The 24,687-nt window shown below is 40.1% G+C and overlaps 1 protein-coding gene across 2 annotated transcripts in view; it reads left to right on the top strand.

Moving 5' to 3' along the window:
- Positions 1-19,419, top strand: part of HYCC2 (hyccin PI4KA lipid kinase complex subunit 2) — a 49,794-nt gene extending 30,375 nt beyond the window's left edge. Inside the window, exons 11-14 of one of the 2 annotated variants that reach the window (XM_083709206.1) lie at positions 751-838; positions 3,809-3,968; positions 5,230-5,397; positions 10,916-19,419. In XM_083709206.1, coding sequence (XP_083565332.1) covers positions 751-838; positions 3,809-3,968; positions 5,230-5,397; positions 10,916-11,514 — 1,015 coding nt within the window. In that variant the 3' untranslated portion in view covers positions 11,515-19,419. The remainder of the gene's footprint in view (positions 1-750; positions 839-3,808; positions 3,969-5,229; positions 5,398-10,915) is intronic. The other variant, XM_083709207.1, reaches the window with a different exon arrangement.
- The last annotated feature ends 5,268 nt before the right edge of the window (positions 19,420-24,687 follow it).

Raw genomic sequence — 24,687 nt, 5'->3', positions numbered from 1 at the left:
AAGACAGACCCATAGTATTCAAATGGATTTACTTTCAGGTGAGTGTGCATAGGATTGCTATCAGCTTTAGACCCTGAGGTTTAGCACTTGCTTTAGATGCATTGTGGCAGTATAACTTTTAAAAAGTTGTGGGTTTTTTAGCCACTTTGCTTAATTGTATATGTAAAAACTATTGAAAGGAGATGTGTTTGCCTAAATACCCTCCGTTACTGTACAGTGGTACCTAGGGTTACATATGCTTCAGGTTACAGACTCTGCTAACCCAGAAATAGTGCTTCAGGTTAAGAACTTTGCTTCAGGATGAGAACAGAAATCGTGCTCCGGCGGCAGTGAGAGGCCCCATTAGCTAAAGTGGTGCTTCAGGTTAAGAACAGTTTCAGGTTAAGAACGAACCTCCGGAATGAATTAAGTACTTAACCCGAGGTACCACTGTACTTAATACACAGGTTTCCATTGCTCTTTATGAAGTGATATAAGTTAGATTATTTTCAACATTTGTTTTAAAGGTATTTTTAACTATAGGAAACTTCAACTTTGTTAGAAGTGCTAATGATGCTCTCCTGATTGGGGGAAGTGCAGGTAGAATGAATTTGTTAATAATATGTATAGTTTTTAATAAGCTAGCTGCTGGAGTAAATTAATTACAGCAACACAAAAAGAGGGCTGTATTTGGAAGGTAAGTGATAGGTGGAAAAGCTCACATTCAGAAAAAATAATGAATCATCTTGTTTCCTTTTTATCCATATGTAGTTATAATGGACAGTGGGAAGTTGGCCAAGAAGCACTAGATGACATAATTTACAGAGCCCAGCTTGAACTTTTTTCTCAGCCACTGTTGGTAAGGAAAAAGTAACTGCAATCCATTGATATCATTAATATGTGTGTACATATGTGTGACATGCTCAAACCCTTTCAGACCTAGCTTAATCTTTTTTCTAGTGGTCTGTGTGGTAGGGACACGGGTGGTGCTGTGGTCTAAACCACTGAGCCTCTTGGGCTTGCCAATCAGAAGGTCAGTTGTTTGAATCCGCGTGACAGGGTGAGCTCCCATTGGTCTGTCCCAGCTCGTGCCAACCTAGCAGTTTGAAAGCATACCAGTGCAAGTAGATAAATAGGTACCACTGTGGCAGGAAGGTAAATGGCTTTTGTGTGCACCTTAGCACTCATCATGGTGTTCTGTTGTGCCAGAAGCGGTTTAGTCATGCTGGCCACATGACCTGGAAAGCTGTCTATGGACAAATACCAGCTCCCTTGGCCTGAAAAGCGAAATGAGCGCCATACCCCATAGATACCTTTGGACTTAACCGTCCAGGGATCCTTTACCTTACCTTACTTGTAGTGGTCTCATGAGAAACAGTGGTGCTTTGGGGTTCTGACTGTGCCATGGAGCTGTATGTATTAAGCCTTCCCAAGCAGGGCTGAGAACCAAAGAGTTGCTCGGCTTCATGTACGGCGGCATTCAGCAAAATGCTAGTTGACTGGGGGAAGAGTGGAGGTGGATCAGTGACTGGTGTTCTCCCAGCATGCTTGACCAAAGAACTCCTTTGTCAATCATGCAAATGTGCACTTTGGCTATGCCATGGTGGGGAGGAATAGCAACCTCTTTTAGCCTGAGGAGTGGCCAACCCTCTGGTGGCAGCATGCCATGCGCAAATGTACATGCATTATGCACACAGGAGCATAGTCTCCCCTTCTCAGCTGATCTGGAGTTTAGCATCCCCTCCCTGCTCATCAAGTGATCAGTCTGATAACCATCTCCACTCAGATTCTGAGCTAGATGTTTAAATATCTCCGTTCACCCCAACGTTGTTTTCCTTCACATTTCTGTTTCTTTTTTTTCTTGGGGGCCATAAAAAAATAAAAATCTTCTGGTGACAGATCAAGCCTCCTGGCCAGGCAGAGGTTAACCACCCTGTATTATGTCTCGTTGACACATCACACGTTTGTGATGGGCAGAACCATGATCTTGTATCACGAGGTTCATATGAGGGAGACCTAGAATGAATGTTCTTGCACACACATTGTGTTTGTATTTCGAGCCTATGTCTTAGTAAAACGAAATAAAGCCCAATGCTTTCACGTTGCCGTTTTGTGAGTGTCTCCCCACCGTCTCCATTTTGTAATTCAACGTTCCCGAAATCTCTCCATTCCAACCCAAGAGATTTGTGCCAGTGGGTTTCTTGTACAGCCATAGTACAGATAGTATTTTCCCACTTCTCCTATCTCTCATGTTTTCAAAATGAGTTTGCCGTGCAGCATAAGGGGCTGCTATTTAAGGAAAACAAGACTAAAACAACTGTGGATCTGTAGTTAATTTGATGACCCCTTGACCTCCCCAACCTAGTCCCCGCCATGTCCTGTTAGACTATAACTCCCAACATCCTTGAGCATTGGCCATGCAGAATAGGAATCATGGGAGTTATAGTCCAAAGCACCTGCAAAGGCTGGAGAAGGCTGTTCTAGTCGGTTAACAGTATATTAACTTGTGTTGGCAGTAGCTGAAAAAATAGCGCTCCAAAAGATTAGATATTGGAATGGTAAGCAACAGTTTATATCTTTTGTGAGTCCACCTTGTCTTGTTTTCTCCTTTTGATGTAAATTTCTGCTTCAGTTCCCAATCATGCTATAAAGTTCTATTTTCCCCCTCCTGGTTTTTATATATGTGACTCTGTATATTAATTGATTGGACTAAGGAATGGTCTCTCTGCGTATACCCTTTGGCAGATGACATATGAATATTGAACGATAAAAACTGCTGAAGTACTTGGCCTCAACTAGACATAAATAAAAATAAAATTGATAACGAAACAAGAGATCTGCACCTTTGTCTGTGAATGTAGAAAAAGAACGTAACAACAGCAACAATTTCTCTGGGCAGCTTCTGACAAATTAAAACACAGTAAGACACCCAACATTAAAAACTCCCCTATACAGGGCTGCCTTCAGACAGATGACATTCACAGAGAATTGGGCCATGGGGCAACAGATTTGAGCCAGGGCTGTTAGTTGCTGATTTCTATAAAGATTAGAGGCAGAGAGCCAGTTCAGGATGTACTTCCTAAAAGGTAACATAATAATATTGAAGTCTGATACTCATGCAGCAGTCTAAAAACTAACTCAAATAAATGTGTGTGTGTGTGTTTTATAGCATTTAAGTACTAGCCATTTTGCAGCGGAGTACTGTGGGTTCATTTATAAGTAGAAAAGAAATGCAATTTTCATCTTTTGAATAGATTTGATTACATAGCTCATTTGATGAAACGTTATTGGCTGGAACATTTAATTGCATGCTTCTGAATACCATAATGCCTCTTACCTGGTGAATTATTGGAACCATGATTTCATTTAGGGGATGACTAAATGCACTACTAGATTGAAAATTCAACTGAAAAATTTAACCTACTGCTGGCCTGTTTCTGAGACCAGCTATGCTATAAAACTTGTAGGTGGATTTATATTTGAATTCAGCTTTTGTTTCTGACTAAACAATGAGCCCAACAGAAAAGTAACTCAATTGATTTGTCTCATTTAATAATAATACTACTAATAATAATAGGAGTAATGCCATCCTCATTTCAAACACTTGTCAGTTTTCTCCTAAACTACTTTATTACGGAATTTTCTTTTCTTTTAGAACTGTCTTCCTTCTCTGGTTTTCTCTTACTTAAGAAATAGATTTGAGTGTCCTGGGATTGCAGTTAAATTTATGTAATGCTCCTGGCTCCTTTTCCAGTTTGTTCTGTTTTTTTGGGGGGTGTTAATCCACTTGTTAAGAGCAAATTTGTACAGCGTTTTACTGTTGCCATAGGTTGCAAATGCTATGAAGAATTCATTGCCCTTTGATGCTCCTGATGCATCGCAAGGAGGACAGAAGGTGTTGAAGGTGGAGGTTACTCCAACTGTGCCGAGGATTTCTCGGACTGCCATTACAACAGCTTCAATCCGCCGACATCGCTGGAGAAGAGAAGGTAATTCTTTCCGATGTTAAGCTATTAATGTAGCATAGCATTCTTCACCTCCATTGCTACAAACTGGTCTCTGAGCGTGAATGTTAACATTGGTTTCTGCAATATAGATAGTTGTGATCAATTTCTGTCCACTGCATGTGTAAACATATAATCATGATATCCTGTAAGGAGGTCAGTATCCTTACTTTATGTTCTGGGGAACCTAGAAGGGTTTAAGTGATTTAAGTGGTATCCTATGGTACAGTTTGTTTGTTTTTGCAGGGCTAGAACATAATGAAGTTCTGACATCCTTTTCCATATTTTGTTAGTTGGATCATATCTCTAAAACAGTCTTAAAACATACTCCTGTGGCTTGAAAATATGCTCATTTGCAGTTTGTAGTATGCAGCCACATGGTATCTCTGAAAATTTGGAATTTTGAATGTTTCACATTCCAGGAGTGCAATTTTGGAATGTAAAAAACTTTGAAAAAGGGGAAGCAATGTCAAAATAATAATAGAGCTTGGAGTGAGAGGATTCATAACTATAAAACTAATATGGTTTTCATTGACAAAATTTATGACTGGCATTTGAGAAATACTAAGAAGCTTAGATAGAACTTTCACCAAGTTTACATAATATGTACTGTCCCCAGAACTATATTTTCAGGCCCTAAATTTGAAACAAAACAAAACAAAAACCTTATTGGTGAATGTCAGTTTGTTTGTTGAGCCAATTTTGGACTTTTCTCATTATTCTTAATGATGAGCAGCTTTCTAATTAAGACTGGTTCTAAAACAAACATAAAGTTGAAATTTTAAAAAAATCTATTATAATTACTTTTCATGCAGGCAGGGCATTATGTTTATTTTAGAATTGTGTTTATTTTCAAATTACATTATTTGAATGCTTTTATTGCTACATATATTAGAGTAGAAAAGCATAATAGGCAAACTTTAAAAATGGAATTCTTCTCTCCATTAAGCTTCCTTCTGCTGATACTCTGGTGTTTCTTTCTATTCTGGTTTCCTGACCCTAAAACCAGTATTACCATTTCGCAAATCCTTGGTCATGTGTGTCCTTATCATTGATATGTTGTATGCTGGTCTCTTTGTCTACAGCACGTCTATTTATATGGTGTCCAGCTGCTCTCTGCCTGGTAAAGTGCAGATAGCATTATTGTTGTGTTCCATGTCTATGCAAAACCTTCGTTTCCCTGCCTGGGGTGGAATGTTTAGGGAAAGAGTAGAAAAGCACTAAAATATTATATGTTGAATCCCAGATGGCTTTGACTTCTCAAGCGATGCTGACTTGAGCATTCCCGGATCTCCGATCCTACACGGCTCCACAGACCTAGGGATCAAACGCAAGCAAGAGGGGGACGTGCTGGTGCTCAGGACCCCTGAGCATGGCTCACCGGAGCCCAACCTGGCAACAGCCACAACAGAGGGTAGGACAGAGATGAGGCAGAAGTCAGTAAGGCAGTTGCTGGAGGAGGATCCTTGCTCCTTATCCCCAAGCAGAAATCCTTTTCATTCTGGAGTGTGTTTCCACTATCCCAAGGTGTATTCTCTTCCGCTTCTAACACACATATCCCTTTTATGCTTAGCACCAGGTTTGGAACTAACTTTTCCAGTACTATGCAACTCAAACCTCTTTGTGACACTTAGCTTGGCATGGCTAAAATAAGACAAAACGCCACACATGATAACTTTGGGATTGCTTGGAAACACCCTGTTACTGAGCATGTTAACTCAATAATAATAATAATCAGAATAATCAGAATAAGTGAATGCACCAAGTAAACAGGCCAAAATCATTTTGTAAATCTGGAATCCATTTAGGGTATGCAATTTTTATTTTACCCCGATTTCAGTTAAGAAAATATTTAATTAAAGAAATTTCTAAAGGTTTTTTTTTTTCTCGTCAAGCATCTTTTGCATAACACTTCACTTGCTGTGTTTCCAATTTGCTTGATTGTTTTAATCTTCTGGTCATGAGAACTGTGTGAGTGACCAGCTATGTCCTAAAGTTGAATTAAATTCTAGTTATGAGATTGTGTCTCATACCAGGTTGTCCTGGTAGGTGCAGCCTAATCTTTGTGAAAAACATAGCCTAATACAGTGGTATCCTTCAGGCCATTAGTGCCTTTTTATTTAGACAAGATATTATCTTGTTCTCTTGAAGGAAGAGGTTCTCTTTTTATGTAGTTGATATGATCAGTCTACAGTCCCTTTGGTCCTGATGGAGGGATGCTTAATTTGCTGTACAGTTATATGAATATATTTTGCTATTCCTCAGGTCATCTGAACCTGTTTGTGTGAAGACCCCTTTCTATATTTGGTGCAGCCTTTTTGGCATGGCTGATGACTCAAGTCATATCTTTTGTGACGTTGTACTTGCAGGCGCAGGTGGCGCTGTGGGTTAAAGCCTCAGCGCCTAGGACTTGCCGATTGAAAGGTCGGCGGTTCGAATCCCTGCGGCGGGGTGCGCTCCCGCTGCTCGGTCCCAGCGCCTGCCAACCTAACAGTTCGAAAGCACCTCCGGGTGCAAGTAGATAAATAGGGACTGCTTACCAGCGGGAAGGTAAACGGCGTTTCCGTGTGCGGCTCTGGCTCGCCAGAGCTGCGATGTCACGCTGGCCACGTGACCCGGAAGTGTCTCCGGACAGCGCTGGCCCCTGGCCTTTTGAGTGAGATGGGCGCACAACCCCAGAGTCTGTCAAGACTGGCCCGTACGGGCAGGGGTACCTTTACCTTTACCTTACTTGCAGGCTATGTACTGCACATGCGTTGCAGTTGCCGTAAGGAATGTTAACATTCAAAATATTTCTAGAGTTAATGTTTTGTTGCATCAAATGTAAAGGAAAGGCAAGACCTTAGGCATCAGTAGAAAATTATGGAAGTGTTAAGCAATTTTAGAATTAGCTCGTGGTGCAGAACGAGTTTGAGCATGCTCAGTAAATAAGAGCCTCAACCTTTCTCCATTTGTCCCAACTAGTCTGTTTTTTGTTGTACTAACTAAAACATTGCATGTGCATGGCCAGAAGGATGCTGAGAAATCCTCACATGCTGAGTATCTTCTTTTGAAAAATGGTCGCTAAGTATGTGGCACTCACATTTTTAAAAACACGTCATTTTTAAAGACCTTCAGTGTTGTACCACGTGACTTTTTATTTGGAGTGTGCATCACCCTATCACGGTTAATGGCAAATGGAGGGAAGAATATGGGAGCATGGCTCCAAGCAGAGAAAACTTGAGGTTGACTTTTTGTTCATGCTGAGCAAAGCTGTTTTTCAGTGATGTTCTGGGGTGAAACGGGTTTGGGCTTGGGTAATAATAATAATAATAATCCTGTTTGTAATGTGAGTTTTCATTTTTGTGGTTTTTATTGGTGATGTTGGTCTTGCAAAAAATACAACTAGTAAATACTGTTTCTTGGCTATGCTAATTTCTAATATTCCACATTTTTAATTACGAAGAATGGTAGGTGGAAGACTTGGGTTTCTGTGAAATGAAGCTATGTCAGTTTTCATATACAGTGGTACCTTGGTTTTCAAACATCTCCATTGACGAATATTTCGGTTTTCGAATGCCATAAACCTGGAAGCAAATGTTTCAGTTTTCGAACATGCCTTGGAAGTTGAATATGCCATGCAGCTTCTGCTGAGTACAAGATCCTGAGGCCTATCTGTCAGCTATTGAGTTTCCGGTTTTTGAATGTATCAGAACTCAAATGATCTTCTGGAACAGATTACGTTTGAAAGCCGAGTTACCACTGTATTGCAAGTTAACAAGAAGTGGAATAGTAATGTCTGTATGGAAAGGTGTGATATTGACAGCAGGTTTTGGTTAGTGGTTTGTGGCCATTGGACAAAAAAGCCAGAAGGTGATAGTGTGGAGAGTCAAAATAAATAAATAAATAAATTTCAGTATGACAAAAACTGGCCCCCGCTACATGCTTCTGATTTTTTTTGTTTTATTATTGTGACAAACATTTTGCTGCCTCTCTAGGCTTCGTTAAATAACTTTTGTTTTTCATTTTTTGTGGGAGAAGAAAGCTGTCCATTTCACTTGGCTTCCTTGTTTTGATTGAGGCCAGAAAGGAAGTAGGAGGGTGGATACTGAATAGTAACTTAGTTAAGCAAATTGCTCAGAAACCTCACTGGAGTGTCTGGGTTCTGGCTTGAAAGGTACTACCCTGCATGTTGTCTTGTCTGTTTTTCACTCTTGAGCACTGCTGAGCTGCTTGGGCCTCTGCATGGTGGTAGCCTCCCAAAAGCTCCCACCGAGCCTCTCTTGACTCTTTTCTCCCAGCGGAATGGATACCATGGTCTTAATTCCTCAATTATTGTTGCAGGTCTGCCATCTTGCAGGTTCAAACCATTTAATTTTGAGTACGTTGCAAAATTATCACGAGACTTCAGTTGCACGTATGGAGAACTTTGGCCATGTAGTTCTGGAGCTTCTCCATGCAACTTTCACCATATCCATTAGAATAAGAAAGGCTTGAGAGAGGTGGTGTTGGTGGCAGCTGCTGCTGTTCAACCAAATGCACTGTCATCTGGCTTTGCATGATGATCTCAAAGAATGTAAATGTTGCGTCTGATAAAGGGGTGCTTTTGTTTTCAGGGTGTTCTGTTCTAGGTATGTATTAAATGGCTTTTGTATTTATATGTGTAAATAATACCATGTGCACTCGTTTTCTTTAAATGTCCTCTTTGATATATGGGAAGCACTGTATGGAAATGTGCGACAGGCTGCTTTCTAATTTTGTTGCGTTTCGCAGGGCAATGTTATGTCAATATTTATAAAGACGAGTTGAATAAACTCTGCTTAGAAAAGAACAGAAAATACCCCTTCAGCGTGTAAAATGTTGTGTGTTCCTTGACATTTGAATTTAATACTAGATTTAAAAATCTGCCAATATGGTAATCTTACCGAGGAGAAGAGATGAAAGACAGGATATATTAGGAACCACTTGATAAAACTGAGGAGTGTTGCATTATTATGAAAATTGAGTTAGGGCAGTGATTTCCAGTTAGTGGGTTGGAAGCTACAACAGCTATAGAAGGCTACTGCAGTATGGATGATGCAGGAATGCTCCCAAAGGTGGCAATTCTTCTTATTACCCATCTAGATGGAGATGAGGCTGGAGATGCTTCCATATGGCACTAATTCCACACTTATAGCACTGACAGTTGAAAACTGCTCACCATGTGGATTGCCTCAAATGGAGGTTTCATGCCAGTGTTGCATGTTTCCAGCAGTTAGTGTTAGCACAACAGGCAAATCATGTAGCGAGTCAAGTTGCTTTGAAAAGGTTTAGCAGTAGCCCCATAAAAGTATTTACAATGGCACTTTCATAGAAACGACAATATAGTGAGATTCTACCTTAAGTCACGCACATCTGGAACGATAATATTGCTTTCAGGAAGAATGAATACAGGGGATAAACTGGCCAGTCAGCATCTAATCTGTATCATTTTGCTTTTGTTTCCTAAATCTTTTCCATTTACCTATTTGCTATATATATATATATATTTTAAAAACCCTCACTAAAATTCACAAAAGCAAAACACATAGCATGCATTCTTATATTAATGGCACCAAAACATTCCTTCAGCACATAAGTCCTATAAGGACAGTAATCTCTTTTCCCGTAATCTCTTTTCTGGAAGAGATGGTATTTCAGTATGCCCTCCCAGACCAGGAGGAATTTGCTGCCTCATCTTCAGTGGGGTTGCTGTGGGTCCTGGCAGGAGCCAGGTTTACTATAATAATAATAATAATTCTTTTTATTTTTATTTATACCCCGCCCTCCCCAGCCAAGGCCGGGCTCAGGGCAGCTAACAAGCAATGATAAAAACAAGCTGAATGAATACAACTTAAAAACAAGATTAAAATACAACTTTAAAATACTAGTTGCTTGGAACAGCTGTTACCTTGAAAATGTCCAAGGCAGCTCTTGGACCAAGTCATAAGAACTGATTGTACCAGGAACATGGCTGAAAATTTCAGAACTGAGTGCATAGGTTTGTTCTGACTCCCACTAGGAGGTGTGGATCTGTTCAGTTCAGTCTTGACGTACGGAGCCAGTGACTTCCTCTGTCATATCTAATGAATGAATTTATAACTAGCCTTGAGAGAGAGAGAGAAGCAGATATTGCCAGGCTGCACTGGGTATCTCAAAGTGTTGGTACCTGTTCAAGCTGGTTATGTACCTTCATCTTCACATTCCATTTTTAGATGCTTATGTGTTGGAAGTAGCACTACAGTGTCATTGATATAAGAAACAATTCTAAGATCAGGAATATTACATGAAGGACTTTGATATCTTGGGTAAAAGTGCTCTATTGTATTGGTAGTAGCTTTTAAGGGCCTAACTAGGTGTGCTGGTAAATGTGTCATTGTATTTCTTGTGTCTATTTTGTCCTTCTAAGAAACTCCCTTCCCACTGAAAGCTGATGCTTCCTCTGATGATTTTCATCGTGACTATGGCGAAGGGAAGGATTAAACTCCCCTCTTCCTGTGTGCCTTGGTCTGAATCTCAGTTGGCCCATCACAACTGCTGTTTAGAAGGGAAAATAAACATGTTAAATGCAATTATGCCCACTGAATGTCTAGTTTGGCCATAACTATTGAAAATTTAAGTAGGATGCAGAGTATTATCAATGAAACGTAATTTGTCAGAAATTGTAGCCACCCAGAACAATTCTAATAATGTTTACTCAGAAGTAATCCCTCTGAGTAAGTGTGTTTTAAGACTTCAGTCTTGTATGGATCTTCTGGGCGTTGACAGAAAAATATATATTGTGTTTTCAATCCTAACCATGTTTATTAGGAGAGTTAAGTCACAGAATAAAACACAAATTTGTGAAGAAATGTTTTAGGTGCAGTCGTAGAAATGTTGTAAAATTTGTACCATGATGGTTTTGTTTCTCAATCTGATTTCTTTTGGGTTTTTAGATGGTGAGGGTGTCAATGGAAGAGAAGAATCTGTGAATCTTAATGATGCTGATGAAGGATTTTCATCTGGGGCGTCCCTGAGCAGCCAGCCAGTTGGAGCCAAATTTTCATCCACATCTCAAAGGGGCAGCTTAAGGAAAGGAGTAACTGGGCGTTCAGCCAAGGATAAGGAGATTTCCACACCTACCAAATCCACGGAGAGCCCTCGAGAATCTGCCCGTAAGCAGTACCTGAACCAGTCTATTGACCTCAGTACAGATGCAATTGAAATGACTCCTACAAAGAAACACCTGAGCTTGCCTGCTGGGCAGGTGGTGCCAAAAGCCAATAGCGTGAGCCTGATTCGGACTGCTAGTGCTTCTTCCAGTAAATCATTTGACTATGTGAATGGCAGTCAAGGGGGTTCAGGAGTTGGTATTGGCGGTGAGGGTGTTACTAACTTAGCAGCTGGCAACACCAATCGGTTTTCGACCATTAGTCTACAGGAGGACCGCTTAGGCCAAGCTGGAAATGGCAAAGATGTCATCTCGCCAGGAGCTCCTCTGACCAAGCAGTCCCGATCCCCAAGTTTCAATATGCAACTCATATCCCAGGTTTAACTTTGTTGTCCTTCCTCCACTTTCCCCTTTTACCCAATTCCTCGTTGAGCAACAATAGCAACCATCATCCTATAGTGTGAAAATCCTGGCTTTTGTGATCTTGTTCAATTCATTTTAGATGTCATACTATATTTTGTACTGAAACAGCAATAAAACCTCATGTTCCAATCCCCCCCGCCCTTGCCCTCCCTAAATGTTGTTGTGAAGCAAGTATAAGATGTACTTTATGCCTTTTCCATGCCTTCCTTTCTCCTTGGGTGATGTGCAATCCATTGTAGGCTGATCAGTCCCATTTCAACACTGTGAGTTTTGAGAAGATCGGAGGAAATGGTGAATGTGATCCCTATGAAAATGAAGCTTTGGCTTTTTTTGAGAAATAGAAACGGGTTAGCTTTCTCAATCTACAGTTCTGCAAAGACTACTGGACTGTGACTTTTTGTCTCTTAGAACCAGGAGTGCCTCAGAGATTCTAATAGGACTTTGGACCTCTGAGTTAGTGCAATCAATTCCGAGGGAGGGAAACGCTGCCATTGCTCCTGGTGGCTGTCTGAATGCACTTTGTCATGAAAACGAGAGCAGTCCTCCCTCTCTACCATCCTCTCTTCTTCCTCCCCAAACACTTCACGTTCAGCAATTGAGACATGCACGTTTTCCAAGTTGTTGCCTCCTCCGAAAGAGTGGGCTGTAAGTAGACAGTGTAGGTTACAATGCACTTTTAATGGCGTTGTAGCCATATTTCATGTTACATGTCTTCCCCGTCCAGGACACAGGGTTGATTTGCCTATATGCCAGGACTTCCTGAAAGATGAATTATGTTCAAAATAAGTGAGAAGTAGAAAAGGAGCACACAGGCTTACCCAGAAATTGCTATTCAGCACTGCTCCTTTTAAAAGAAGCTATTTTTGTAAGTTGATATTCTTTGAAATGAACAAGAAACTGCAGATGAAGAGAGGCCGCTTGCTGTGGTGTGACTAAATTTAGTCACAGAATAGACTGATATCTGCGGTAAATACAGAATGTTCTCCAGAAAGATATGCCAGGAACAGAGCCAATGGCTGCAGGAAACATAGGTGACTGAATCCTCTTAAAACCTTTGCCCAAACAATGGCGTTTTTGGCAGTCCTATCTCCCAGAAGGGTAACAACTCACTGCCTATATTTTGATTAATCTATTGCAGTTGTGACTATTTCATCTAGCTAATGTAAGGGGTGAGGTGGAATCCTCTTCCCTCTAATAATCTGGGAACTCGTACAATTGAAACTAATTTTGAATGCATGTGACTGGTGTGTGGGCAATATTTAGCGTTTACGCTGTAGATCACTGCTTTAAATTGCATTTCTTATTCTAAAGAAAAGTATTCATCATGTTTTGGACAGTTTTGTGTATACATCAACAGCAAAAGGGGGAATTTTTCCCCTTTATCCCTTGTACATTGATCTGGAAATGTGCAGGTTATTAATCTAAGAAAAAGCTGTTAAGTTCTGTCTCCCAACTCTGGCATTTTGGGTTCATTACATTGGAGAGGAAGGTTGGGAGGAGTAGAAACAATAGGTTATTTTTAGAGAGAATAAAGACTATGATATTTAGAACTACAAAGTGCCATTACTCTGCTAAATAATAATGAAAAGATTTTTTTAAATATAATTGACAACTTCCAGTTCTGCTGCTCTCTTGCTTCCCGGACTCATAACTTTAAAATTCCACTTTTTCAAAAGGACCTAGCCTACCTAATAGCAATGTTGTTTTGTACAATTGCTGTAAGAGTTAATAGCAGTTCTGTAAAGGGTTCTTACTGAAGCTAAACTAATGTGGAACCATTACATACTAAGGGATGGATCTAGAGAAAGTTATTTACACTTAGTTCCCATTCAAAGCAGTGGGACTTTTAATGACAAGTTATTACCTTGATTTCCATGAGACCTGAGTTCAACTAAATTAGTTTGAATCCAATCCCGTATAATTGAAACTCAGGAAGGTTCACTTGTGATTAAATGCAACTAATAAATATCCAAAGTAATAACTAAGCAGTGTGTAAGGTGTCGGCTAGACTTCTTTTGGCTCTGAAGTCAGTACTGTACAGTACTTCAGAAAGTGCTTATGTTCCATAGACTGGTGAAAGGGGCCTGATCACACCTCTTAATTTTCTAGCATACTGGTGGGATCGACTCTCAATTATTGTTCTATAGAAACACTTCCTTTTTAAAAAATAGCAGAAACTATAGCCAGGTCCCCAAAGGCTGCATGACTAGTTCCTTAGGCTTTGGGTTTGGTAAACAACAACTCACCATCCCACCTGTCAAACCATGTTTGAAATGGAGGGAGCTTTTAAAAGAAAATTGTGGATCATGGCCATGGTGGGGATAGCTCTGGTTGCAATTAAACTGGAAATTTAAAAATAAAAAACACTGAGTATGACCAAGCTCATAGGCACATCTTGAGTACCTTTTTAGGATCCCACTCTATGTAGTCTACACAAATGAAGCCAAAAAAGGGAATCTTAGTCAAAAGAGAGGAAATTTATATTATTGTAAAGCAGGGCTGGGGGACCTGAGCTTTTCCAGCTGCTTTTGACTATTTTCCCCATCATCCCTGATCATTGGTTACGTTGGCTGAGGCTGATGGGAATTGGAGTTCCAAAAAGCGTCCTGTCCCCTTCCCTTGGCTGACGTGTGCTGAGGACCAAATCGGTTGTTTGTACTTTTTTCTTTCTGAAAGACACGGAAGTGAGATGTTCAAACGAGTTTTGAAAGAACGTGCCAGCCTATTATGATTTGTAATGGCATGTACACAAAGTGCAGAAATGCGTATTATGCATCCCAATGGGTGGTAGTCCTGCTATCAAGTTTGAATGTGTTTAACAATAAGTCTTTATTGCTTATTAAAATGAAAACCAAAAGATGTTGTGTATCTTCAGCACATTAAAATTACAAAAAAATTAATAAATTATATATAATGTTTGTGTGTGGGATAGAGGTTGTCTCAGATAAGGCTGCTGAAACCCAAATTGGTTCTTTTTTTTGGTTGTGCAGTAGAAACATATTGTACTTGGTTCTTTTGTTTTTAGTGCCTTCTGGCATGAATCTAATACTTGCTTGCTGCTCTTCTTCTTAAATTCCCTTTATTGTCCTCTTTTGACGCAATTCAGATTCTATCCCTGTTTTAATATGCACTTTCCCCATATTGTGGGTTCAAGTGGTATGCTTTCCTTGTCCCCCGAGGATCTTTATAGTATGTTCTGTAACAGATAAATGCTGCTGAGCGTCTTTTCTTAACGGTGTGTGTTTGTGTGTCACCTGCTGGTATCAAGCAGTCGTTTTAACGGGTCCATGTTGGTGCTGTTTGAGCGTCTGTTGGTGTATCTGCTGCTCCATGCTATGGTGTTCCAGAGTTCTGTTGAAAACCTGCACTGTCTGGTGCTTTTAAGTACTGGCTCAATATAGATGTAACATCTCTCCCCTCCCCACTCATTTTTTTTTTTTTTAATCCATATTTGATACTGGGAGTTAGCCCAAGTGTGTTCCTTTCCTCTTAGCACCTTGACTTTTGCACACTCTCCTCTTCCTCCTTTCTGCTAAAATCCCACCCACTTTAGTTTATTTCTGGATTTGGTGGCACACTAGTTCTTGGGAGTGTTTTGAGTATCTATAATGTATTTTAGAAATATTAATACAATACCAAAAGTATACAGAAAGCCAAACACTAGCTTTTAGTTGCTGGCTTAAAACCTGACTTGGGGTGAGCATTCAACTTGACACAGAAACTGTGCTAGCAAAATGTTGAAAAGGAAGGAGGACACAGAGAAGTAGCCAAGTGCTTGTGCCCCCACGGAAGCTCCCAATATTTTAATCATCTTAAGAAACTAGAGAAATACTAGGTCTTCATTGAGCCACTGTGCTTTCTCAAGAAATGAATTGAACTGAAACGATACAGCATTGAATTGATGTGGAAAGGCCAGAGTTGTCAAATGAACTCTGATTGATCATTTGCCTTATGAGCTGTTTTCAGCGTATTTTAAGTCACTTCCTGATAACTCGTGACAAAAACAGTATTTGCATTTAAAGCCCTTTCCCCGTAATTACTGTTATTGTCACAGCTTCTGCTTTTTAGAGTGTGGTTTTCCACTTTCACATCTTGTGTTTAAACTGAAGGTACCTTGTGGAGGAATATGAGCAGGACATGTGTTAGTTGAAAATGTGATGTTCATGTGAGATTTTGCAGGAAAAGTCTGTGAGCAGGAGACGTTAGGATCACAGTTCAATGCAACAATTTTCACTTGCAAACCTCTAGGGTGGAATAATGTTACTTCTGAACAGTCCCACAATTACCGTAAATAATATCCTGCTTTTAATTTTGCCCAGGATTTATACATGAGGAAAGGTGAACATACAATTGCAAGCGGTCTTATTTTAGTTACGTTTGGATATTGGGTAAGGGAGCTATCGTTTCATGCTGCAGACAACAGTGTGAGATGTAGTGGCTAGCTATCAAACAACATTAAGTACTATATTGAGAATGAAAGTGTATTATTGTACATCTGAAGCGTGCAACTTAAGGGCAGGACTTCGGTTCAGTTCTTAAAGTGATTATCAGCGTGAAACTAAAGTTCCATATGGAAGTGATGAATTCGTATCACAGGGGATATGTATTAACATAGGTTTTTCAAATTCAGTCAGTGTCTGATACATGTAGTAGATGCTCTAATTATCATGTTTCTCTTCCTAGATGTAAGCTTGGCAAGTTTATATATTTTGCCATCGAAGTAAGGAAAATCACAATGTTTTCAAACAATTTTATTTGCACTATTTTGTGAACAGTAGAATTGCAGGGTTGAAGGACTGGTCACCCCCTTATTGGATGAGTGTATGCAAATAGGTACATTTGTCATGGGTTGACAATCGATTGCCTCAGTTGTTTGTATGCAATATGTAAATATAACCATAATATTTTCTTGCCTCCAAAAAAAGTTAAGGTTTGCCTTTTCATTTTTATCAGTTTTTACCTGTAAGTTAAAAGATTTTTTACGGTTGATTAAAATTAGGTTCGAAAGTACTCATTTTAGGGTGGGAATGCTACCCCTCTGGCCATGGTTTTAAGCTAAGATGATTTCCCCTTCTGAACTCACACACAGCAACAATAAACAGTTCAGGATATTAGACAGACCGTAAAACATACTGAAAGAATGGTCAAACCTAAAAATAATAATATTTGGATAAAAATTTCAGATGTTTTGTTTCTTAACATCTTACAAGAAGATGGAAAACGCTGCAATTATAAACTGTCTTTAGTACTCAAAGTGTAAGCTGGGAAAATTCAATCCATGCCAAATACTGTTGAGTTGATGCGTTATCTAGTATTAAATACATTAAATAAACTAATGCCCATAGGCTCAATTTATTTTGCAAACCTCTGTTTGGGTTAATTCCCAGTTAATCTGCTTCATTCCAACAGTTTTAACAAATCTTACCTAGTTTTATACAGATAAATATTAAAACAGATAAATCTAGAGAAAGTAAAGCATTCTTTTATTTAATGGACGTCAAGGAAAGATCAGTGCTTCGCACCTTGTTGAGTCAATGGAACTAGATCACTTACTGATTTGAAAATTGTCTAGATTGTCCTACTGCGATTATTAATATGAAGCTTGTTACTGTTTTGTTGTTTGGGATCCAAAGATAATTTAGAATCACTCAAGTGCTTGCGAATTTAATTTCTAACTCTTAAGAAATACCACACTCAAAACTGACACCACCTGATGCCATCCAGTAAGCCACATTTGAAAATTTAGCTTTTACAACCGTGTTCTGTTTTGAAGCAAACTAATCTAAACTCTGCTTGAGCTCTCAGAATTATTTTTACAGGTGTTGGATTGCAGTCACTGTTTATAATTCTATTTAGTATTTTAACTTTATGTGCAGCAAGTAAATTGAGTAATAAATGCTCTGCCCTAAAATAATGGGGGGGGGGGGAATGCGTAGGTTTGGTGGAGCAGAATGTATTCATCAGACTTGAAGAATTCCAGAGAGCATGGTGTTTGTGTATGTATGTTTAGCCATTTTCATCATTTGTAAATTCCAAGCAAACTCCAGAATCACAATTTTTTAAAACGCCGGAGCAAACTATGTAGATAATAGCCATTTTAAATATATATTTACTGAAATTCCTTGTGGTTATCAGGACTGAGGCTTGGAATTGCATAAATCACAATAGGTTATGTAGTCATATTTAGAAGTAGAAAATATAATATCTAGGATGGGTGCAGGGTTGGGGGGTATAACTTTTTGTGTGTGTTTTTGTAAATTCCTGAAGAATTTGTGTTTAAAATGTGTCCAGTCTTCAGTAGACTAACTTTTAAAGCAGAGTTCTCAGAACTGCCTACTGGCCTTTTCCAAAAATAATGTTAGACAAAGTGCTTAGGAATAGTTTATCATTTTGCATATTTCTTAACAAAGTCAGTTGTGTTAATAAGCTGTTTCATTTTCATAACTTAATTTGCAAGGTAGATATATTTTTGTGAGCACCGTAGAATGTTGGTATATTTCTGCTTTTGTCATTTGTTTTAAAAGATGACTTCAAAACAGTTATCTCATGTGCTAGATGTTTAAGAATTAAAATAATTATACATTGAGTTATATGTTGGTACCAGATAAAATGACAGTAGAACACTCTTTGGTGCTTTAATTCAGATGGGACCAATATTCTTCCTTTTCTGGCCCTGAGTAAGGACTTCTATAGTTAACAGCCCTCCTAGTTCAACAATTACTCCAAGTCTTTATAAAACAAAATTTAGCAGGACTTGAAATTGGAGAAAGTAAAAAAAATACTGTGTTTCACTGAGTTTACCCAACTTTCTCTTTGACTTGAAATTTTATTTATAATGAATGTGAGTGTGTATCTTTTTTAACCTGCTGATTTAAGGATCATTCAGGGGTGGGGTGGGAGTTCATGAAAAATAGTCATGAGTGTTTGAACGTGTGTATGTGAGAGGGAGGAAGGGAGGGAGAGAATATTCTCTTGTAAAAATACTTTTTACAGTGTCTCACCATTAGTGTAGAAATTTGTGGGAAGGGCATTAGTAATTTTGTTCTGGCTATTATTTGGAAAGCAGTTTCCAAACTATAAGTTACACGGAAGTCTCGATTGGGGTGGGACTTCTGTTATTATTTAACAAGTTGCGAAAGGAGTTGTCGCTGAATTTTTAATGTTTGTAATAGGAACATCCAATTTACCATTAACCGTTTGAATCGTATTATCCTGCAGGAATTGCAATCATTTTAAAAGCTGTTGTATAATGTTTAGCTATCGAAAGCACCCCCCACACTTTATTTTCTCTCATACAAAGGTTTACTTCTGAACTAAGATTTTTGAAGGATTTTTACTTTTTCGGCATTATGTAACCTGTTTTACCTCGTTCGCAAAAGAAGCATAGGCAGCAATTACCCTGCTTACTGTAAACAAAATCTATTTGGCACAAAGACTTGAATTATGTTAATGTTCCACCAACATGAACATGCATGTTGGTATAACACCCGAAACGTTCAGAATCTGGTGCTGGTGAAATGCTAATCAAAATGGGTTATGTAATAAATGCAGTCTTTACGGTGTTGGGGACCCTAAACTGGAACCTGTGAATAGCTTGTATTAACAGAACTCAGATGACATGTTTTAAGATCATTATATTGGTGCATGTAAGCCATTATCTTAACTGTCTTACTGAATCTGGTTAATGCTGTTGACTGTTGTTAAAATGTGAAATGTTGATCTTGTAAATACCTGCCAGAGAGAGAATATTTTAAATCATTGTAAATAGAGGTGTATAAAATTGAAACAAATCTGCAATGCAGAAAAGAGATATATATATAAATATATAAAGATGTTTAAATAAATATTGTGCTGTTTCTGGAAAAATGTGGCACTGTTGTATTTCTTCCCCAATTTTGCTTTACATCCCTTAGAATGAAGAGAAGCTGCTGCAAAGAGAGCCTTTCTTTTGTTGGGCTTTTTTTTAATTAAAAAAATTGCCCAAAGCTCTTGTGGTGTTTTTTTTTTTGCAAAAGCGCAAATAAATTGGACATTTTTTTAGCTATTTTAAGGAAAACCGGCAAAAATGACACTACTGACATCGGATTTCCGCAGACACTGCTTTTGACTGTGATATTCTGGTTATGTCCGGGAAATTCCGGACATATGGCAACTCCAGTTCTTTCATTGGCCATTCAGAAATACTTTTTGCTCTTAAGCCTACCTCTCAAAACTGGTGGGATACAGTGACAGAATTCCATTGATCCATGGAAAGGTAATGTGCAGAGGGAAAGATTGTAACAGTCAGATATACAATGTATGTAAAACTTTCATCTCACAATGTGCTTTATCCCAGTTCCTTTAACTAATTCAAATATATGTGAACTCTGTGGTTTAAAAACAAAATTAACCAAGTTAGAGAAATTCAGATACTCTGTCAAAAATAAGTGTATTAGTATCTCACCTTCCTTCATTTAGGATTAGAGGATTTTGACTCTTTGCATTCAACCATCATGAAAACGGACAAGCTGAAAGACGGGGAGCTTAAAAACACTGATGCATAATCCAGAAGGCACTTTTTATCAGAGCAACGTTTTTAACAGGAGCAATTCAGATGTCAAATTATAATTTCAGCCTAATCATATTTCTATCCTGCTCAAGGGGGCTTTCACTCAGAATTTTGTCCTCTACAGCATGTATGTATATCCTGCCTTCTTGTGGCATAATCTTCGTAAGGTGGCTTATATATCAAACAATAAGAAGCCAGTAAATTAAAAATAAATAAATCTCAGGAATCGTAATTAAAAAGCTAGGAGAAGTAGCATTAAAATTTGCTTAAAATTCATCATTTCCGTGGCCATATGTACTTCCTGGGGGAGGCCCAAAGGTATGGGCTATCAAGAACCCTGGAATTTTGTCAGAGATGGCACCAGAAAGCTGCCAATAATAATAATAATAATAATATTCTAAGCAATGTTTACATAGCATTTTTTTCTTTTGTTACAACGATATAATTTCTGACTTATTGTTTTTTTCCTTGTGTGTAGATCCATCCCATGTGTTATACTATTAATCTACATCCACATTTTCCAGCCTACCACCTTTATCTACTGTTGCTCAGTCAACAGCTGTTCCCAGTTGAAAAGCAAGTATAGTGGTACCTCGGGTTAAGAACTTAATTCATTCCGGAGGTCCGTTCTTAACCTGAAACTGTTCTTAACCTGAAGCACCACTTTAGCTAATGGGGCCTCTCGCTGCCGCCGCGCAATTTCTGTTCTCATCCTGAAGCAAAGTTCTTAGCCCGAGGTACTATTTCTGGGTTAGCGGAGTCTGTAACCTGAAGCATATGTAACCTGAAGCGTATGTAACCTGAGGTACCACTGTACAGGCAACCCTTGATTTGTGTGGGGTTGCATTCTAGGTCATTCTGTGCGACAGCAGAGTGTGCCTAAGCCGGTACTGCCCCCTTTTCTGGCCATTTCTGGGTCGCCATGATGTGTGTGTGCACAGTCATGCACATATTGAATGTACGTGAATCGGTCATTGCCTATATCTAATATCTGGGTACTTTTCCTGGAGGTGTGAGGTAAGGATGTCTACTGCCTTAAGGGGGTGATCGCATAACCGAAAATAACAAATTGCTTCCCTTGTCAGTCACATTTTTATCTGCTAAAAACCATTGGTCACCTGAAACATAGATTTCAACATAGGTGATTTCTGGGACACATTAACCCCATTTTGTGTGATAATTTTTTGTCAGTTACATTATCACTAATTAGTAGATTTTGCCCTGCTGTTCAGAAAAGAATTCCCCTATCTTTAGGGAATTACACAGGGAATAATCTAATATATATAACAGAATCAAAATGGTGAAAATTGCATAGTTTGAAGGCAACATCTAGTTAATAAAAAGGCTCACTATTTTTAATGTGGATTCAGGTAGGTAGCAGTGTTGGTCTGATGCAGTCGAAATAAAAACTTGTCCAGTAGCACCTTGTTGTTGCTTAGTCCCTTAGTCGTGCCCGACTCTTCGTGACTCCATTGACCAGAGCACGCCAGGGACTCCTGTCTTCCAGTGCCTCCCACAGTTTGGTCAATCTCATGTTCGTAGCTTCGAGAACACTGTCCAACCAACTTGTCCTCTCTCACTGCCTCCATTTCTTCCCCTTCTATTTGCCAGGAGGTGATGGGACCAGTGGCCATGATCTTAGTTTTTTTGATGTTGAGCTTCAAACCATATTTTGCACTCTCCTCTTTCACCCTCATTAAAAGGTTCTTTAATTCCTCCTCACTTTCTGCCATCAAGGTTGTGTCATCTGCATATCTGAGGTTGTTAATATTTCTTCTGGCAATCTTAATTCCAGCTAGGGATTCATCCAGCCCAGCCTTTCACATGATGAATTCTGCATATGTTAAATAAGCAGGGAGACAATATACACCTTAGAGACCAACTAAGTTTGTTCTGGGTATAAGCTTTCATGTGCATGCACACTTCTTCAGATACCTGAAGTATCTGAGGTACCTTGGTATCTGAAGAAGTGTGCATGCACATGAAAGCTTGTACCCAGAACAAACTTAGTTGGTTTCTAAGGTGCTACTGGACAATTTTTTAAAAAATGTGCTGATTTGCAGCTGTGGGGAAAGCATCTCTTAAGGACATTGGAAATGGGTCCACATTTCAAGCTTCCTAGCCGAATTTTGTCCAGATTAGATATTTGCTCCAAATAGCATTTTTTGGACAGTCTTGTATTTGCTATAATTGCAACCAGCAGAAAATCAAAGCGCTGTGAACACCGAACAATATTTTTTAAAAAACACTTATTTGTCATTCAAGCGAGTTTTTAAATAGTTATTGGTAAGCACTGCCCCCTTGTGCTGAAACACAAACCAGCACCTTCCTTTAAAGATTGCCACTTTTGAATGAACAAGAAGCCAACAATAATTACTTGCTTGGCTGGAAATGCTAAGAAAGAAGGTAAGTTCCTATATTCCTCAACCCCAAATGCCACAAATGTCTGGCAAGCTCTTGAGTTCTTTAGATCAGTGTTTCCCAACCTTGCGTCTCCAGCTGTTCTGGGACTACAACTCCCATCATTCCTAGCTAGCAGGACTAGTGGTCAGGGATGATGGGAACTGTAGTCTGAAAACAGCTGGAGACCCAAGGTTGGGAAACACTGCTTTAGATGCTATGCAAGGTAAAGGGGAATCTTTCATTGTGCTAAGGATTTTGCTTTAAACACTTCAAGAGCTGCTGCTGCTGCTGATGATGATGATGATGAAAACTGGATCCCCATTTTTCACATGCTGCTCCAGGGAGGCTTGCCTGGCGGCCTCCTGACACAATTTTAGGCACCAGGCGAAAACGTTTCCTGATAACCAGGCCTTTGGCTATTTAAACCGATGGCCTTTTAAACTGGAGCAAGGTGTGTGTGTGGGGGGGGGGGGGGTTGTTTTGTTATTACGTTGTGTATGCCTGTTGTTTTTGTCCATGGAGTTTTCTTGGCAGGGATACTGGATGGGCTTGCAGGTTCCTGCTCCAGGCGGATCACGTTTGGTCAGAACTCTCCACTATGACCTGTCCATCTTGGGTGGCCCTGCACGGCATAGCTCATAGCTTCTCTGAGTTATTCAAGCCCCTTCGCCACGGCAAGGCAGTGATCCATTTGGGAGAAAAGCAATGACAAACCTAGACAGCATCTTAAAAAGCAGAGACATCACCTTGCCGACAACGGTCCGTATAGTTAAAGCTATGGTTTTCCCAGTAGCGATGTATGGAAGAGAGAGCTGGACCATAAAGAAGGCTGATCGCTGAAGAATTGATGCTTGTGAATTGTGGTGCTGGAGGAGACTCTTGAGAGTTCCATGGACTGCAAGAGGATCAAACCTGTCCATTCTGAAGGAAATCAGCCCTGAGTGCTCACTGGAAGGACAGATCCTGAAGCTGAGGCTCCAATACAGTGGTACCTCTAGATACAAACGGGATCCGTTCTGGAGCCCCGTTCGCATCTAGAGGTAAACGTAACTAGTGACGGCATGTCTGCGCACGCACACATCGCTTTTCACCGCTTCTGTGCATGTGTGTGACATCATTTTGAGCGTCTGTGCATGCGCAAGCGGCAAAACCTGGAAGTAATGCGCTCCGCAGAGCACAACTCGAACACGCTCAACTCAAAGCGTATTCAACCCGAGGTATGACTGTATTTGGCCACCTCATGAGAAGACTCCTTGGAAAAGACCCTGATGTTGGGAAAGAGAAGGGGACAACAGAGGACGAGATGGTTGGATAGTGTTCTCGAAGCTACCAGCATGAGTTTGACCAAACTGTGGGAGGCAATGGAAGACAGGAGTGCCTGGCGTGCTCTGGTCCATGGGGTCACGAAGAGTCGGACACGACTAAACGACAACAACCCCAAATGCCACAAGTGTCTGGCAAGCTCTCAAGTTCTTTAGATGATATGCAAGGTAAAGGGGAATCTTTCATTGTGCTAAGGGTGTCGCTTTAAACACTTCAAGGGCTGATGATATAATGATGATGAAGAAAAGTGGCTCCCCATTTTTCACATGCTCCCCGGGGGAGGCTTGCCTGGCGGCCTCCTGACACAATTTTAGGCGCCTGCCGAAAACGTTTCCTGATAATCAGGCTTTTGGCTTTTTAAACCGATGGCCTTTTAAACTGGAGCAAAGTGTGTGTGGGGGGGTTGTTTGTTTTGTTCTTACGTTGTGTATTTTTACGTTGCGAATTTTTGCGTTTTTATACTGTAAGCCGCCTTGTGAATTTGATATTTATAAAAAAAGGCCCAGAGGCTTGCTAGACCCGAACCCGCTTCGCAGTTTGTCACTGCAGGCCTTGGGAGGGGAACCGAGCTGCCACGAAGGCTGAACTCCCCGGAGACCTGGTCAGAGCGCCGCCAGTCCGCGCAGACTCCCTGTGCGTTTCGTTTGCCTCACAACAGCACCTTTCCTCGGGGTGCGGAGGGAAGGGAAGTGGAGCCAGACGGCTCTAAGGAACGGTAACCCAATCGCAAAGCCGAGCGTTAGGTTTCCCCCTATGAGAAGGCGGCGGCCAGCCCGGCCCCGGCCTATCAGAACGGAGATGGGCGGGGCCGTTGTCCCGGCGGACGTCGCGGGAAACCGAGCGTTAGGTTTCCCCCTATG

The sequence above is a fragment of the Podarcis gaigeae genome (genome assembly GCF_964106915.1).
Source record: "Podarcis gaigeae genome assembly, chromosome: 1".
NCBI lineage: Eukaryota > Metazoa > Chordata > Lepidosauria > Squamata > Lacertidae > Podarcis > Podarcis gaigeae.
Note: the sequence above shows the minus strand (reverse complement) of the source record. Positions and strands in the feature narration are given on the sequence as shown.